The following is a 14,297-nucleotide window of genomic DNA, read 5'->3' as shown; positions in this document are numbered from 1 at the left end:
TCCTCTTCAGTAGGTGAAGGAGGGTCTGTTTCTATAACGGAGAATAACCCTAGGGTAGTAAGCCAAAATTTCATCCGTTGTTGCCAACGTCTGAAGTTTTGCCCATAAAATTTCTCGGGTCTAGCACTAGCCTCATCAGATCCTATTACCCTATCATTCATCATGTCTATTGATACAAGCAATAAATTCTCTAAGAATGTTGGTAATATATTTAAAGCAATATAAACAGCAGTATTATATTGACACAAAAATAGCATGCAATAGACAGATAAAAAAAGTAGTCGCGTTTAGAATATAGTTATCCGGTTGAAGCGTCGGCACGCCGACTGTCCTTAGAGAATTTATTGCCGCCTCACGGTGCAAAGGCTCCTCGGCAAAATTCCCCCAAGATCCGACAACCGCTCGTTTTGCCCGTAGGTGCACTCCAAGATTGAGTGAAGAATAGAGGCACTGCTTGTCCCCTTTTATTCACTCTGAGTTCGCTAGCGAGGAAACGCGTCCGTTCCTTACACGGAACAAAACCAGAAACCAAACTGGTTTGGTTCAGACTGAACCAAACTAGCAAAAACAGACCGGGTCGCCCGTGAGCGCAAGACCCACTGGCTGGGGATTTGCACCCCCCTGCGTGCGTTAATCGCGTACGTGACGCCCGGTTTATGGATTTCCGGCTCGAACCCCCGAAATCCACTCGATTTGGGCTTGGCCCGCGCATGCGTGTAGGTCCCCTTATCATTGCTAAGCAAGGATAGTAGGAAGCCCTTCCAAGCTTCTCCACTTAGCAATGTGAGACTAAAAACACTACCAAAAAATGCTTTGAATTTAATACAAAATTCAACACCAGAGACCGGGGCGATTCGGTCGCTGACTGCAGGTAACATTGAGCAGAGGACTTTTGACGAATTGGTCAACACAGAAGCCATCTCAGCAATACCCCCCTCCGAGACGTCGCAACTCGGTCAATATTCAATTCACCTTATCCGACGATCCGTTTGACTCAGATTCCGGATAGGATCAACGAAGATAGAGAATTGTGAATGGCGAACGAGGGATTTTGAAGGAGGAGGATTCGAAATATTTGTAATTTTTTTCGAGAAGCAGCTTTGCAAACTACCCAAACTCGGACGAACCAGTAGATTGGGGAGAGAAGGATACATGTACCAGGGATGGAGCGTCCTTTAATATTAAAGTAAAGAAGGGTCCTCTTTGACGATTCATTAAAAAAAAAAAAACCACCATTTTGATTTTTGATCATAAATAGATGAACAATTTATGATTTTCAAAACAAGTATATAATCAAAACATGTGTAATTATAAATCAGATTAATGACTCGACTAAACTGATATAAACGCTTAAGGAAGGCTAAATCGAAAGCTTTACAATTTTCATTCCAACACCGAAGGTTAAACCTTGTTTGATCGATAGCGAGGCCAAAAGACGCATTTAAAATTATGAAAATTTTAAAAAATGTATCTAAGTTTTAGATTTTTCAAAGGGTCACTTATTTTCTATTTTTCCCTTCCACCAAATATTATGATACTATCAAAAATCAATATCATTATAGTGTTGGTTTTAACAAAATTAATACTATAATAATACTGTATTTTAAAAATCAATACAATTTTACTACGTTGTTCTTTACAAAATAACATCATTGTGCGATGACGAAAATGATAAAATAAATAATACATGCGTCTTTAAAAAAAATTTGAAAGTTAAATATATCTTCGATAATTTTAAAGTGCGCCTTTCAATCATGGCCGTTTATCAAATATAAGGGTGCATTCCCCGTTGCTGATCATTAAAATTTGGACACTTGTCCGTATCAATAATCATTACGAGTTTATTGCTTGGCTTGTCATGAGACTCTACCTCCGGCCTCACGCCAGCTAGACGAGCTGCATCGATTCAGAAACAATTATTATTTACCTTCTCTCTCTCTCGCTGTTTTTTCCCTTGGAAGAACTTTAAATCGGTCCACTCCTTCCTTCCCCAAGATTTGAAAGAGATGCCACTGTGCGTCTGCGGCTGACTGTGAGCACCCTCAGTTACCTGTTACCTTTCAGTTCTCCACGTTTCGACCTTCTCCTCGCTCTTCTCCATACATTTCCAGCTTCAGCGGCGGAAGGTCCATCGGATCCCATGCCATTGAAGAGGAGCGAGGAAGGTGGAGGAGGTGAGGGGAGACAGAGGAATTAATTGAGCTTTTAAGAAGCCGAGGTGTGAGCGTACTGGGGAATGGGGATGGTAATTAATATCGGGGAGTGGCAGTGGTAAAACGAGGGACGATGAGCGACCACACCCATTGCTCTGTTTTTCCCTTTCGCTGCTACTGAGTGAATGAGTCACGTGAAGGCAGACCCGTGCTTTGAGGACGACGGGCTCGCTCACTTCCGAGTTCCGCCTCCCGCCGACAGCGCAGCCTCTCGATCTCGCGCGTCAATGTCCAAAGATCTCAGCTTTCTGTTTCTGGCGGGTGCAATGTGATTCAGAAAGCCACTCCTCCTCCTGCTCGGCCTTCCTGCGGCGGCCTTCTGATGAAGGCTACCCCGTTTGCAACTCCAATGTGCAGTTTTTACCTGTGTTTCTTCTTCTTCTTCCTCTGCTTCTCGACCTCGTTTGCCGCCAATGTGCCGAACGGCGGCGACGTTGCCGCGCTCTTGACCTTGAAGAACTCTATAGATCCTCAGGGCTCCCTGCCATGGCGGCGGGAGACCGCATCGGGGCTCTGCGGCGGGTGGAATGGAGTGAAGCAGTGCAACCCTGGCGGTAGAGTGACAAAGCTCGTGCTCGAGTTCCTCAACCTCACCGGGACCATGAGCCGGGACCTCCTTGCTCCTCTCGACCAGCTTCGCGTTCTCAGTTTCAAGTCCAACTCGCTCTCCGGTGCCATTCCCGACCTTTCCCCCCTCGTCAACCTCAAATCTCTCTACCTCAGCGAAAACCAGTTCTCCGGCCAGATTCCAGCCAATCTCGACGTGCTACACCGCCTGAAGGTGATTGCCCTCTCTGGAAATCTCCTTTCTGGCCCAATCCCGGTGTCTCTCGTCAGCCTCCCGCGGTTGTATGAGCTCATGCTCGAGGATAATCGCCTCACGGGGCAAATCCCGGCATTCAACCAACCCAGTCTTCGATACCTCAACGTCTCCGGGAACGACCTCTCCGGCGAGATCCCCGCCACCAGAGCCCTTTCACAGTTCAATGCTTCCTCTTTCCACGACAATGCAAACCTCTGCGGGGCTCAAATTGGGGTTCCCTGCACTAAAAAATTGATCTTTCCGCCGTCTTCCATCAGCCCGGGATCGTCTTTGGATCATGTAAATGCCTTCCCACCTTTCCTGCCTCCCACCGGCAGCAACCACAGCAGGAGGCGGGCCATTGCCATCGTCGCCGGGTCTGTCGCGGGGGCTCTCTTCTTGTCAATTTGCTTGGCCCTCGCGTTGCTTTGGTTCTGCAATAGGAACCGGAGGCGGCCGGTGGTTGAGACCCGATCAGTCGGTTACGAATCAGGTGCTGGCCGCAACAAGCCAGATGAAGAAGGCGGGGCAGCCGTCGGCGGGAGTGGAAGAGGAAGAGGAGACAAGGGCGGTTTCTCGTGGGAAGCGGAGGGGCTCGGAAAGCTCGTATTCTGCGGCGCTGTCGGTGAGATGTACAGTCTGGAGGAGCTATTGCGGGCTTCGGCGGAGACGCTGGGGCGGGGGACGGTCGGAAGCACCTACAAGGCGGTGATGGAGTCCGGATTCATCGTGACGGTGAAGCGTCTCAAGGATGCCTCCCGCCCGCCCCCAGAGGAGTTCGGGCGGCGCATGGAGGAGCTCGGCCGTCTGCGCCACCCCAACCTCGTCCCCCTTCGCGCTTACTTCCAGGCCAAAGAGGAGCGTCTCCTCGTCTACGACTACTTCCCCAACGGCAGTCTCTTCTCCCTCATTCATGGTTTGTCACCCCTCGATCCTTCTCTAATTTGCTCATTACTCCTCTGTTAATTTAACTAATTCTCCGTTAAGCTCCTCCATTTAAACTGACAAATCATGGCAAAATGCAGTTTAAAACAATATACTCAACAAGATATCTCATGCAATTAACAATCTAACCATTGCAACAATCTTGAAAATCAAAATTATGAAACAGTAGGATGCCATGCATAAAAAACTAACGAGCCTATTTAGATGTGGGTAGAAATAGGAGAGTAGATTGATATGGTTAGATTTGCAATTCTTAAACCAAAAGCTCCCGTACAATATTTGGCATTCAATGCCATCAACAGCTCAAGTGATAGGGTTGGCATGAGGCCTGTTGATACAAATAAGAAATTTAAGAGCTACCTCACTCTGTAACAGTGACCATTAAATGACCATCATTTGGTGGGCATAAACTCGGAAAACAGAAACTTAATATTAATATCAGTAGTTGTTTGAATTTGATTCTGAGAATTTTTTGGTAAAAGTAGAGAGACTGAGAGAGAGAGAGTTCAAAGCTCACAGAATTGCAGTATGGAAAAGTAACTGCAGGGTTGCCGCTGCTCAGCCCTGTAGATAGATTCTTTATCTCGGGCTTGACTGTGACTACCTGATTCAATTTAAAGTTTATCCCATCCTAGTCTGACCTCTTTGTCCTATTATTATTGCATGGAAAGAAGAAGCTTTCCATTCAAACTTGAGATCCACCAAATCTTGAAACCTCACTAATTCATTCCCGGATCCACCATGCCTCTGCCTCCATTAAAGCAGAGCTGGCATTGTTTTTGTCTGGAGCCATCGAAGTAAGCGACAAGGATGCGCGCAGGCGAGCCATGAATTGAGCATGGCCCCCTGTTTGCGCTCTTCGCCATTTTAACAAACACCTTGTCGGCTTTCCTCGCTACTGCGGTTGCTTAAGAATTCAGAGCCCCCTCGTTGTACTTACCCTTGTGCACTCACGTGGAGATGCTGCTTCTGCTTCGGGAAGTTAAACAAGAATCTTTCACCGACTTTCACAGGCGTGTTTGATCGAGATGGTCAAAGCTACCAGTTTGTGAAGAACGTTGAATTTATTTATTGATTCTAATGGATGGCTTGCTTACTTGTGGCAGGGTCGCGGCCATCGGGGAGCGGGAAGCCGCTTCATTGGACGTCGTGTTTGAAGATTGCGGAGGACGTGGCAAGTGGGTTGGCCTTCTTGCACCAGACTAGCCCAGTAACGGTCCATGCGAACCTGAAGCCCGCTAACGTGCTCCTCGGCCCAGATTTCGAGTCTTGCCTTGCGGACTACGCCCTGATCCCGACCCTGCTCCTCCACGACGACGCCTTCCCTTCGTCGTCCTCCGCCGCAGCCGCCTCCTCCTCCTCCCTCTTCTACCGCGCCCCCGAGGCACGACGCTTGCAGTCCTTCACCCCGCTCTCCGACGTCTACAGCTTCGGCGTTCTCCTCCTGGAGCTCCTCACCGGGAAGGCGCCCTTCCAGGACCTCCTCGAGGAGCCCGGCGGCGACGTCACTCGCTGGGTCCGATCCGTGCGCGCCGAGGAGCGGAATGACTCCGGGGAGGAGGCCGGCGGGGGATCCTCGTCCGGGAACGAGGCGGCGACGGCGGCGGCTGCGGCGACGGCGGCGGCTGCCGCGACGGCGGCGGCTGCCGCGACGGCGGAGGAGAAGCTGACCGCGCTGCTGAACATCGCGGCGGCGTGCGTGGCGGTGGAGGCGGAGAGGAGGCCGGCGATGCGGGAGGTGCTGCGGATGATACGGGAGGCGAGGGCGGAGGCGATGGTCGCGTCGTCCAACAGCAGCGACCACTCGCCTGGCCGGTGGTCGGGCACGGTGCAGAGCCTGCCGAGGGAGTACGGATCGGAGGGGTTCACGGAGAGGGATTAGATCCGAATAATCAGCTTCTCGCCGGCGATCGATCGGCGGGTTGAGTGGCGTGTGAATTGAATTTGTTGAGATTTAGTCGTGGTCATAAAAGGAGAATTAATTTGTTTTCTCAGAGTGATCGAACGACTTCTGCCATGTTTTTAAGTTTTCTGTTTCATTTTCTGAATGGCTCGATATGTACGAAGACAACTCTCTCCGAAGATAACAAATAAAAAGCCTCGTGAATTTATAATGAAGTTTTGATATAATAATAAAATTATTATCAGTTTGAGTTGTGAAAATAATTTTTTATAAAAATATAAGGCAAGACTGTGGTCTAAAGGAAGGAGTTTAAGTTGGATAGTGTTTTTAATTGAATTGAGTCTGAGTTGAGTTCTGTCAAACTAGATTTAATTTGATCATGACAGATTGGGCAAAGTGATTTTAGCCAAAGTTGGTTTGTTGATCATGACAGATTGGGCAAAGTGATTTTAGCCAAAGTTGGTTTGTTAGCTAATGGACAAATGCATCTTTGATAGAATTAGAGGATATAGTTGCTTTAGAATTTCGGCCTTAACAATTTATGGATCAATCAAACCCACAGGATATCACAATCCATTCGATTTTAGCCCTAAAAGAGGAAGGTAATTCATCCCTTGATCTTCCTATAAACTTTTTATGGAGATTGATGCGGCGACAAAGGGAGATCCACTTGATACGGGATCAACTGTCAAGGTGGAGATCAAAGTTAAGAAGGTAAACGTCCAGATGTCAAATGGTCGGACGAAGGACAATTGTAATGCTCTGTTGGGATGGTCAGAGCTCGTCTGACGAGAGGCATGTCCGATCCGACCACCTGTCTAGCTCGAGATGATACGTAAGACAGTCGATACTCAATACAGAGCAACAGGGCGCCAAAAGAGACCGGATAGCTTGTCCAAACGGAGGAGAGCATGTTATTACATAGTCACTGCACGGAAGAGCAATTGAAGTCGACAAAGTGGGGGGGGGGGGTCCCGCCCGAGCGACTACCTTGCTCGACCAAGCAACGGGACTTGGTCAAAGACGGAGTAGAATCCCGGCCGCTATCCTGCTTGGCTAAACAACGAGACCACTATAGTATCTCTCGACATCCTTTTGGGAAATAATGTCGTTGACACAAGACATGATCGACAGACAGATTGTACGGAGGAAGCTTCTACTATCTTGTCGGGGACATACATGCCCTGTTAAGGTATAGTGTTAAGGGTACTTTCTTGGCAAATCCTTTCATGGGATGTATTGGAGAACACAATCATGCCTCGAGGAGCGTGCACGTCGCTCACTAGAGCTCTATATAAAGGGGGGCCATCATTGGCAGAGGTGTGTATTATTACTGTCTGGTGCTAGTTCTACTGTTGCTCCACTTTTTCTATAATTCCGATGATTGACTTGAGCGTTGAAAGGTCAACGCCGGGAACCCTTCCCTGGCTCGGCACTAATGTTACTTGTTTTGCAAAGCGGAGCAAGATCTACAGCCGATTAGCGAAATCTGTCACATCCTCAACTTTTCACCTTCTTTCTTTCAGACAGGATCATAGATCATTCTAGTTTTTTTCATATAAATTTTTTGATTTTTTTATATAAAAAACATGTTAAATAGTTCTAAATAATATTAGAGAAGAATCTCCAAATATCTAATCTTCTTTCACTTAGTTGAGAGTAATAATTAGGGTTTAGTTCGTGAGTAATTTGGTCAAAATCTCAATGGAGAACCTGCAACATAACTAAGGCTGTAAATGGGTTAAGTCCAAATTTTATATGGATCTGAATGGATTAAGTCCAGTCAAATTTTTTATCTGTCAAGTTTCTTTGATAAAATAATTGGTTAAACCTAAAACAAATCAAGTTGTCGAAAATATTATCAAACTTTTAATTTTTAATTTTTAATTTTTTGTATTTTATAAATTATTTAGTTGATGAGTAAATTTAATGTTAAAATTTATTTATTTTATATTTATTTTTAAATTAGAGCTAGGTATAACCCAATCACAATTATTTTTAGTCAAAACTGCATCGCTCATGATATTGCTAAACCTAGAGTGACGGGTGATGGGGAAGCGCGGGAAGAAGCACCGCGAATCACCAAGGCACCGAAGCGGCGGCGGCGGAGATGATAACGACGACTCCTTACCCTCCGCCGCTTACGACCTTCCGTTGCCAACCGATCAGCAAGAACTAAGCGATCCGGAAGAAAAAGAAGACAATGATGACGGAGAGGGAGCCGATTGGAGTTCGACTGCTCTCTCCAAATTCCATCTCTATCAGCTCTCTGTTCAGGTGACATCATAATCTCCTTGTGCTGAAATGGGGCTTTCTCTAGGTTATTGAGATTTATATATATATATATTCCCATTTCATGGCGGGTCGTTACAGTCGCCAAAGGGGGACATCAGCTACATGCAAAAATTCTTTCTGATGTATGTCGGCGGACGGTTTCCCTTACATTTGCAGGAAGATTTCTGTGGAACCGCACTTTTGAGGTATATATGCAAACATTTTGTGCGCACAATTTCTTTCCTTTCATGTAGTTCTGTAGCTCCTTCCCAGAGAATATGTGAAGCTCAAATGACTAGGGTTCGTGGGACTAAGATACTAATAGTTGTTAGTAATTGTAAGGATTTTGCTCTTAATTGCCCTCATATGGATCTTCAGTTCAACTCTTGATAAAGTATAATGTGATTAGCATATAGGATCTTAAGTCCTGGAATTTTTATTTTTAAGATCACATTGGCCTTCTCTAAATTTGTCATATCGAAGTGCTTCAATCATAAAGATCTATGTAATAAAATACTAGCGACATAATAAAAAGATGGAAGAACAAATTTCCTCTGTATTAAAACCAATTAATCCCTTCTAACAGGAATATTCATTGTGATACTCTCATCCAATTTGCTAAGGAAGCTCCATCTAGATTTTTCTTCAAAATCTCTACGGATTAGTCCCTCGAATATCTCCATGTAGATCCTCTCCCAAATCTCCATGGACAGAAAGCTGTTCAATATCTATTTGGCGAATAATCTACTTATAGATGAATTCTATGCAAGTGGAATCAGTATGGTGATAATTGTTCTAATGTTTTTTTGTTAAAGATCCACTTGCACCCAATAGGGTTACTCTAGATGGGAGGTCAATTCAAATAGAAGTTTGTTGTTATTAGGGGTTTACTTAAATTCACTCAATGTAATTGGAAGGTTTATTGAAGATCTTTTGATTGGAAAAATTGCTTCTCCAAATTATGCAGTTGTGAGTGGCTACGTAGTGACCCTAGACGAACAGCTGTTGGTGTTGATTTGGACCTTGAATCACTTAATTGGTGCTTTGATAATAACTTAGGTAAGCTTGGGGCTGATGGATATTCCAGGATCTCCCTTTTCCATGGTAATGTCTTGCGTCCCCAGCAATCTTGCCTTGTGACACGCCAAGAACAAGATCTCATCAATGATCCATCTTTAAGTGCACAAATTGGTTCGTCAGCAAGTGCGAATGCAACTGAGGGTAATGGCTCTGTTAACCAAGTAACCTCCATGACTTCATTGATGGAAAAATATGCACTGCCCAATAGAGACATTGTCTGTGCATTCAATTACAGCTGTTGCTGCCTCCACAAGCGTAAAGACTTGATTTTGTACTTCAAACACGCTCTGAATGTTCTGTCAAAAAAGGGTGGCATTTTTGTTATGGATTTGTATGGTGGTGTTTCGTCAGAGTGCAAGTTGCGGCTTCAAAGAAGGATTTCTAACTTTACAGTAAGTTGTGTTACTGATCTCTCAGTTACTGGAAATATTGGTTATCCATATTGAAATGACATGACCTTAGTAAGGTTCGTCATACAATAAATCTAGGTACCCTTCACCTAGTAATATAATGTGAGGTATTGATCTAAATACTCTAAAGCCATAGTTCTAAATGCTCACATCCAACTGCAACATTTTTGATCTATTGATGCAAGTTTCTGTGTGTGTACTTCTGCCATACCGTTAAATTGTTCATTATCAAATTATGCTGTTTGAGTAGTTTGTAGATATATGATTCAACTCTTTAGCTGCTTAATTACCAAGGCTTGGTTCATGGAGCAGAATTTAGTATTTCTAGAAATGATTCAGAGACTGTGGTCGCAGAGATTTCATTGGTAGGAAGGGTCCATTTAATAATGTCTAGATTGCTGATTGATTTACTGAATCAAAGGTGATAAATTCTGGACTGCTATTATACAATGCCTATTGCAATTATCTAATAATGTTCAACATGCATCGCAAGCATCCTTTTCTTTTTTTAGCTGATTTCTCTGTTTTGCCTGATTGCAGTATGTTTGGGAGCAAGAAGAATTTGACATACTAAACCGAAAGACAAGAATTAGCCTCCATTTCCATCTCGGAAAGCAGCATAGTATTCGACATGCATTTTCCTACGATTGGCGCTTGTAAGATTCTCGCCGTTCCTACCATCGGCACTTGTTTTCTTGGTTCCCGCTTGAGTTTTGTTGATAAAAACTGATAATAAAGCAAATGCTTAAGAATTCTTCCTTACTCAGGTGGTCGATACCAGAAATCAAGGATTGCTTGGAGGAGGCTGGATTCCGTTCCATACGTGTTTGGATTCGCAAAATGCCGGATACATTGGACGATCACAATAGGCAGGAGTTTAACGCAGATAGAGATGTCAAGTATGAAGAACTGTCATCGTTCCAGCAACAAGATGCATGGAATGCTTACATTGTTGGTGTGGCAAACGCTTAGTTAACGTTCAGTATCCTTGAATTTTCTTTACAAATTTGGAGACTGAGAAATTGCCAATTACTTGGAAGATTTACATATGGAGTTGTATTACCTTTTTTTTTTTTTGATAAAATGAATGTTTACTGTCGCATCAACATCAACGTTATCGTTGAACAATCGAAACAAATGGAAGCGCACAACCCAGGGAAGGACAGCGAAGACTGACCTATACTAAAATATATGTGTACTTACCCATGGAGCAACGGAATTTCCAAGGGATATCTCCGATGCGTTGATCTCGATTGCGGGTGCGAAACGAGTAAACACGAAAACGACAATCCTGATCTCGTTTTCTCTTCTTCGAGCTGTGACCTGCTGAGATCCCCGTCCATGGCGGCCAAGAACCCCTCTTTGTAGCTGCCTCCCCGCTGGAATTTCTCCCGCTTTTTTATTGATGTGCCTCCGCTCCTAAAGATGCGATCTTGCTGGAGAAAGCAGCGCTCTTCCTCTTCCTCGGTTCCGTACGTTTAGCGGCGAGGATGAAGCGGTCTCTGCGCTTGCCCCTTATCTTTCTGATCGTCTTCGCCGTGCTCTCCGTTTTCAGCTTCCGGGCGGCGGTCCAGGACGGGTTACGCCGCGAGCGGTCGGCCGAGGCCCCGCCGGCGGCCAACGCTTCTATTGTCAGGCTGGCGGCGGCGGAGTCTGGGGATGGGGAGCTGCGGAAGGATGTGGACGATCTTCTTGACGGGTCCTTTATCTCCTCGGCTCGCCGCCGCGGCACCGAGGCACGGCTTGTGAGCCACTCGGACTGGCGGCGCGAGGGCCACATCGATGTGCTGCGGCGTCAGGCGATGCGGTTCCCGCAACGGCTTCGCGCACCTAAAGACTACATGGCGCTGCCCGACTTCCGCCGCGCCCTCCGCGACTGGTTCCGACGCCGCCGGTTCGATCCGGGGGTTATGCACGACCTCGTCGATCTTGTCAAGCGCCCCATCGACCGTCACCGCGGCCTCTCGGACACAGGCGGAATTGAGAATCGGCGGTACGGCTCCTGCGCCGTGGTCGGCAACAGCGGGATTCTCCTCAAGACCAGCCATGGCGGGTTAATCGACAGCCACGACCTCGTGATCCGCCTCAACAACGCCCGCGTCAACGGGTACGGCCCACACGTCGGCACAAAGACCGACCTTTCCTTCGTCAACAGCAACATCCTCCACCTCTGCGCTCGGAGGCAGGGCTGCTTCTGTCACCCTTACGGCGAGACCGTCCCTATCGTGATGTACATCTGCCAAGCCGTCCATTTCCTCGACTACGCCGTCTGCAACTCGTCCCACAAGGCGCCGCTCCTCGTCACGGACCTTCGATTCGACATGCTCTGTTCCCGTATCGTCAAGTACTACTCTTTGAAGAGATTCGTGGACACGACAGGGACGCCGGCGGAGGGGTGGGCGAAGGCCCACAACGAAAAGATGTTCCATTACTCATCCGGAATGCAGGCGGTGATGCTTGCATTGGGGATCTGCGATCGGGTCAGCGTTTTCGGGTTCGGGAAGTCGCAGGAGGCAAAGCACCACTACCACACCAACCAGAAGGCAGAGTTAGACTTGCATGATTACGCGGCCGAGTATGCCCTGTATCGCGACCTGGTTGAGCAGCCGCAGGCAATTCCATTCCTCACAGACTCAGGATTTAAGCTTCCTCCCGTGGTATTCTACCAATGAACTCAAATTGATACTTGTGAAAGAGCATGAAGAAGGTAGTTTTAGCATCCTTATTTGTTTGCAAGGAAATTGAATGAAGAAGGTAGTTTTATTCATCCCACGCTCTGGTAAATACTTGCGAAAGAGCATGAAGAAGGTAGTTTTAGCATCCTTATTTGTTTGCAAGGTAATTGAAAAGTATTGTTTGGTTCCCTGATTCAAAGTTGTGGTTATTTGAATGAAAATTTTGGAATTTGCTTGTTCATTTCAGTTGAAAGTATAAGTATGCAGAATCACACAAATTCTCTTACACTGTCCATCCCATTCTAGACTTGAGGATTTTAGCCTCTTTATTTGTCTGCAAGGTAATTGAAAAGTATTGTTTGGAAGATTGTTCGCGGATTCAAAGTTGTGGTTACTTGAATGAAAATTTTGGAATTTGCTTGTTCATTTCAGTTCAAAGTATTTCACTGTTCATCCCATTCTGGACTTGCTGATTTTAGCATCTTTATTTGTCTGCCAGGTAATTGAAAAGTTTTCTTTGGAAGATTGTTCCTTGATTCAAAGTTGTGGTTATTTGAATGAAAATTTGGAATTTGCTTGTTCATTTCAGCTGAAAGTATAATTAAGCAGAATCACACAAATACTCTTTGCTGTTCGTCCCATTCCAGACTTGCTGATTTTGCTAGTTTTGTTTAAATCTAATCATATGCTAAGTCAAACAAACAAGTTACTTAAATTATTCAGTTCTTATGTGTAAACTCTTGTTATACTGGTTAATTGCTAATGCTTAGTACAATGACATTATGGTTACTGCATCCCCCAAGTGTTCAGTATGTTTAATTAGTTCAGCATGTGTTGAAGATCTGCTAAACATTTTCAGAGGGATTTTGATGGTTATCACCATTCAAATAACTTAACTTGTGCTTCGACTTGGTATTGCCTTAAGAGCTAAAATCATTTGCATCTCTATTTATATAATCTGAATATTCATTCTGCTGCCATGGCATTAACCTCGGTTGAATAGATTTCTAGAGATCAACAATCTATCTCCCTTCAAAGGTTCTCTAATAACCATCCATGTCTGCATAAGAAAATCTTCAGATTTTTAGTTCATTACTTCACTGCACCATTCATGTTACTCGGTTGAGGTTGAAACATGAGTCAGTTATTTGCTAAGACCAAGTAATATGTATGTTTGCATTCCTTGTCACTCTGGTGTGCATCCCTCAAGGAGTGCTCTTTCTTGGTTCAAGGAATCAATTCTTTTCTTGCTCTGCCTGGAATATGAGATTTTGAGAAGCTTCCTCAATTACAATTGTAATGCTTTTTAATCGAGTTTTAAGTTACTTTTGATAATACTGTGGAAATTGTCTCCATTTTGATGTCTTTTATTTTGTTCAAAGGTTCTTTCATGTACTTGAATGATTAGGCAGGAGATAATACTATTGCTCAAAAACCACTTGATTGATCTCCTTAATTTATATTAATTTGAGCAATGCACTTTGGGATTCATCATGGTTTGATATTCCTATTGTCACTCTGGAGTAATGGAATATATTTTCTTTCTTTATTTTGCTTGGCCTGCCACAAAGTGGTGGTGAGGAGCTATCTATCTATGTACAAAGAAATTCTCCACTACGAAAATAACTTTAGATCTAAAGTGAAAGGAGAAGAGAAAAAGGACATTTCATTCAAGTAAACCAACCTTTAGCTTTCACTTTCAAAGTTAAATTACTCTTCAATTACAAATTGTGTTTTTAGTTATAGTTCATGCACAGATGTGAAAGTTCTAAAGATATTAATCTTTAAGACAATACATTAGTGAGAAAACTAGAAGCTATGAAGCCTCAGAGGCAAAATAAGCATACATGTACATAACCCATTTCATGCTAAGGAGGAAGGACCAAGGAGGAAGTAGGAGAAGCTAACAAAGATTTGTATGGTTGAAGGGGCTTTGAGAGGGTTGAAAGATGTTGATATAAATGAGTTTTCACATCATAGAAGTTTGGGCAACAA

General features: G+C 44.7%; 3 protein-coding genes and 1 long non-coding RNA gene across 5 annotated transcripts; 3 read left to right on the top strand and 1 right to left on the bottom strand.

The window, feature by feature from the left end:
- Window positions 1-1,906: 1,906 nt before the first annotated feature.
- Window positions 1,907-6,078, top strand: LOC122040743 (inactive leucine-rich repeat receptor-like serine/threonine-protein kinase At1g60630). The gene is made up of 2 exons (XM_042600170.1): window positions 1,907-3,931; window positions 5,067-6,078. Exons 1-2 carry the CDS (start codon window positions 2,536-2,538, stop codon window positions 5,840-5,842), a joined length of 2,172 nt encoding a protein of 723 aa, XP_042456104.1. The 5' UTR covers window positions 1,907-2,535; the 3' UTR covers window positions 5,843-6,078.
- Window positions 2,593-5,048, bottom strand: LOC122040744. Its single transcript, XR_006128710.1, has 2 exons — window positions 4,478-5,048; window positions 2,593-4,016 (listed from the first exon to the last, which is right to left on the bottom strand). It is a non-coding gene; the product is annotated as an uncharacterized LOC122040744 (long non-coding RNA).
- A 1,834-nt stretch (window positions 6,079-7,912) lies between the features above and the next one.
- Window positions 7,913-10,676, top strand: LOC122040742. The gene is made up of 5 exons (XM_042600167.1): window positions 7,913-8,140; window positions 8,237-8,343; window positions 9,105-9,609; window positions 10,168-10,283; window positions 10,395-10,676. Exons 1-5 carry the CDS (start codon window positions 7,913-7,915, stop codon window positions 10,597-10,599), a joined length of 1,161 nt encoding a protein of 386 aa, XP_042456101.1. The 3' UTR covers window positions 10,600-10,676.
- Window positions 10,677-10,802: 126 nt separating this feature from the next.
- Window positions 10,803-12,938, top strand: LOC122040741 (sialyltransferase-like protein 1). 2 transcript variants are annotated; one of them, XM_042600165.1, is made up of 2 exons: window positions 10,803-12,239; window positions 12,802-12,938. In XM_042600165.1, the coding sequence occupies exons 1-2, from the start codon at window positions 11,118-11,120 to the stop codon at window positions 12,901-12,903; spliced, it is 1,224 nt and encodes a 407-aa protein (XP_042456099.1). In that variant the 5' UTR covers window positions 10,803-11,117; the 3' UTR covers window positions 12,904-12,938. The 2 variants fall into 2 exon arrangements, with proteins under 2 accessions (XP_042456099.1, XP_042456100.1); XM_042600166.1 differs by lacking the exon at window positions 12,802-12,938 and having other exon boundaries at window positions 10,803-12,548.
- The last annotated feature ends 1,359 nt before the right edge of the window (window positions 12,939-14,297 follow it).

This window comes from Zingiber officinale, chromosome 2A (assembly GCF_018446385.1).
Source record: "Zingiber officinale cultivar Zhangliang chromosome 2A, Zo_v1.1, whole genome shotgun sequence".
Lineage (NCBI taxonomy): Eukaryota > Viridiplantae > Streptophyta > Magnoliopsida > Zingiberales > Zingiberaceae > Zingiber > Zingiber officinale.
The sequence above is the reverse complement of the archived record's forward strand: the minus strand, read 5'-3'. Positions and strand labels throughout refer to the sequence as shown.

Coding starts and splice junctions, on each gene's coding strand:
- LOC122040743 (XM_042600170.1), top strand. CDS start 2,536: ATGAAGGCTACCCCGTTTGCAACTCCAATGTGCAGTTTTTACCTGTGT. Junction 3,932..5,066: donor TCTCTTCTCCCTCATTCATG/GTTTGTCACCCC, acceptor TACTTGTGGCAG/GGTCGCGGCCATCGGGGAGC.
- LOC122040742 (XM_042600167.1), top strand. CDS start 7,913: ATGGGGAAGCGCGGGAAGAAGCACCGCGAATCACCAAGGCACCGAAGC. Junction 9,610..10,167: donor GAAGGATTTCTAACTTTACA/GTAAGTTGTGTT, acceptor GCCTGATTGCAG/TATGTTTGGGAGCAAGAAGA. Junction 10,284..10,394: donor TTTTCCTACGATTGGCGCTT/GTAAGATTCTCG, acceptor TTCCTTACTCAG/GTGGTCGATACCAGAAATCA.
- LOC122040741 (XM_042600165.1), top strand. CDS start 11,118: ATGAAGCGGTCTCTGCGCTTGCCCCTTATCTTTCTGATCGTCTTCGCC. Junction 12,240..12,801: donor ACCTGGTTGAGCAGCCGCAG/GCAATTCCATTC, acceptor TTTGTCTGCCAG/GTAATTGAAAAGTTTTCTTT.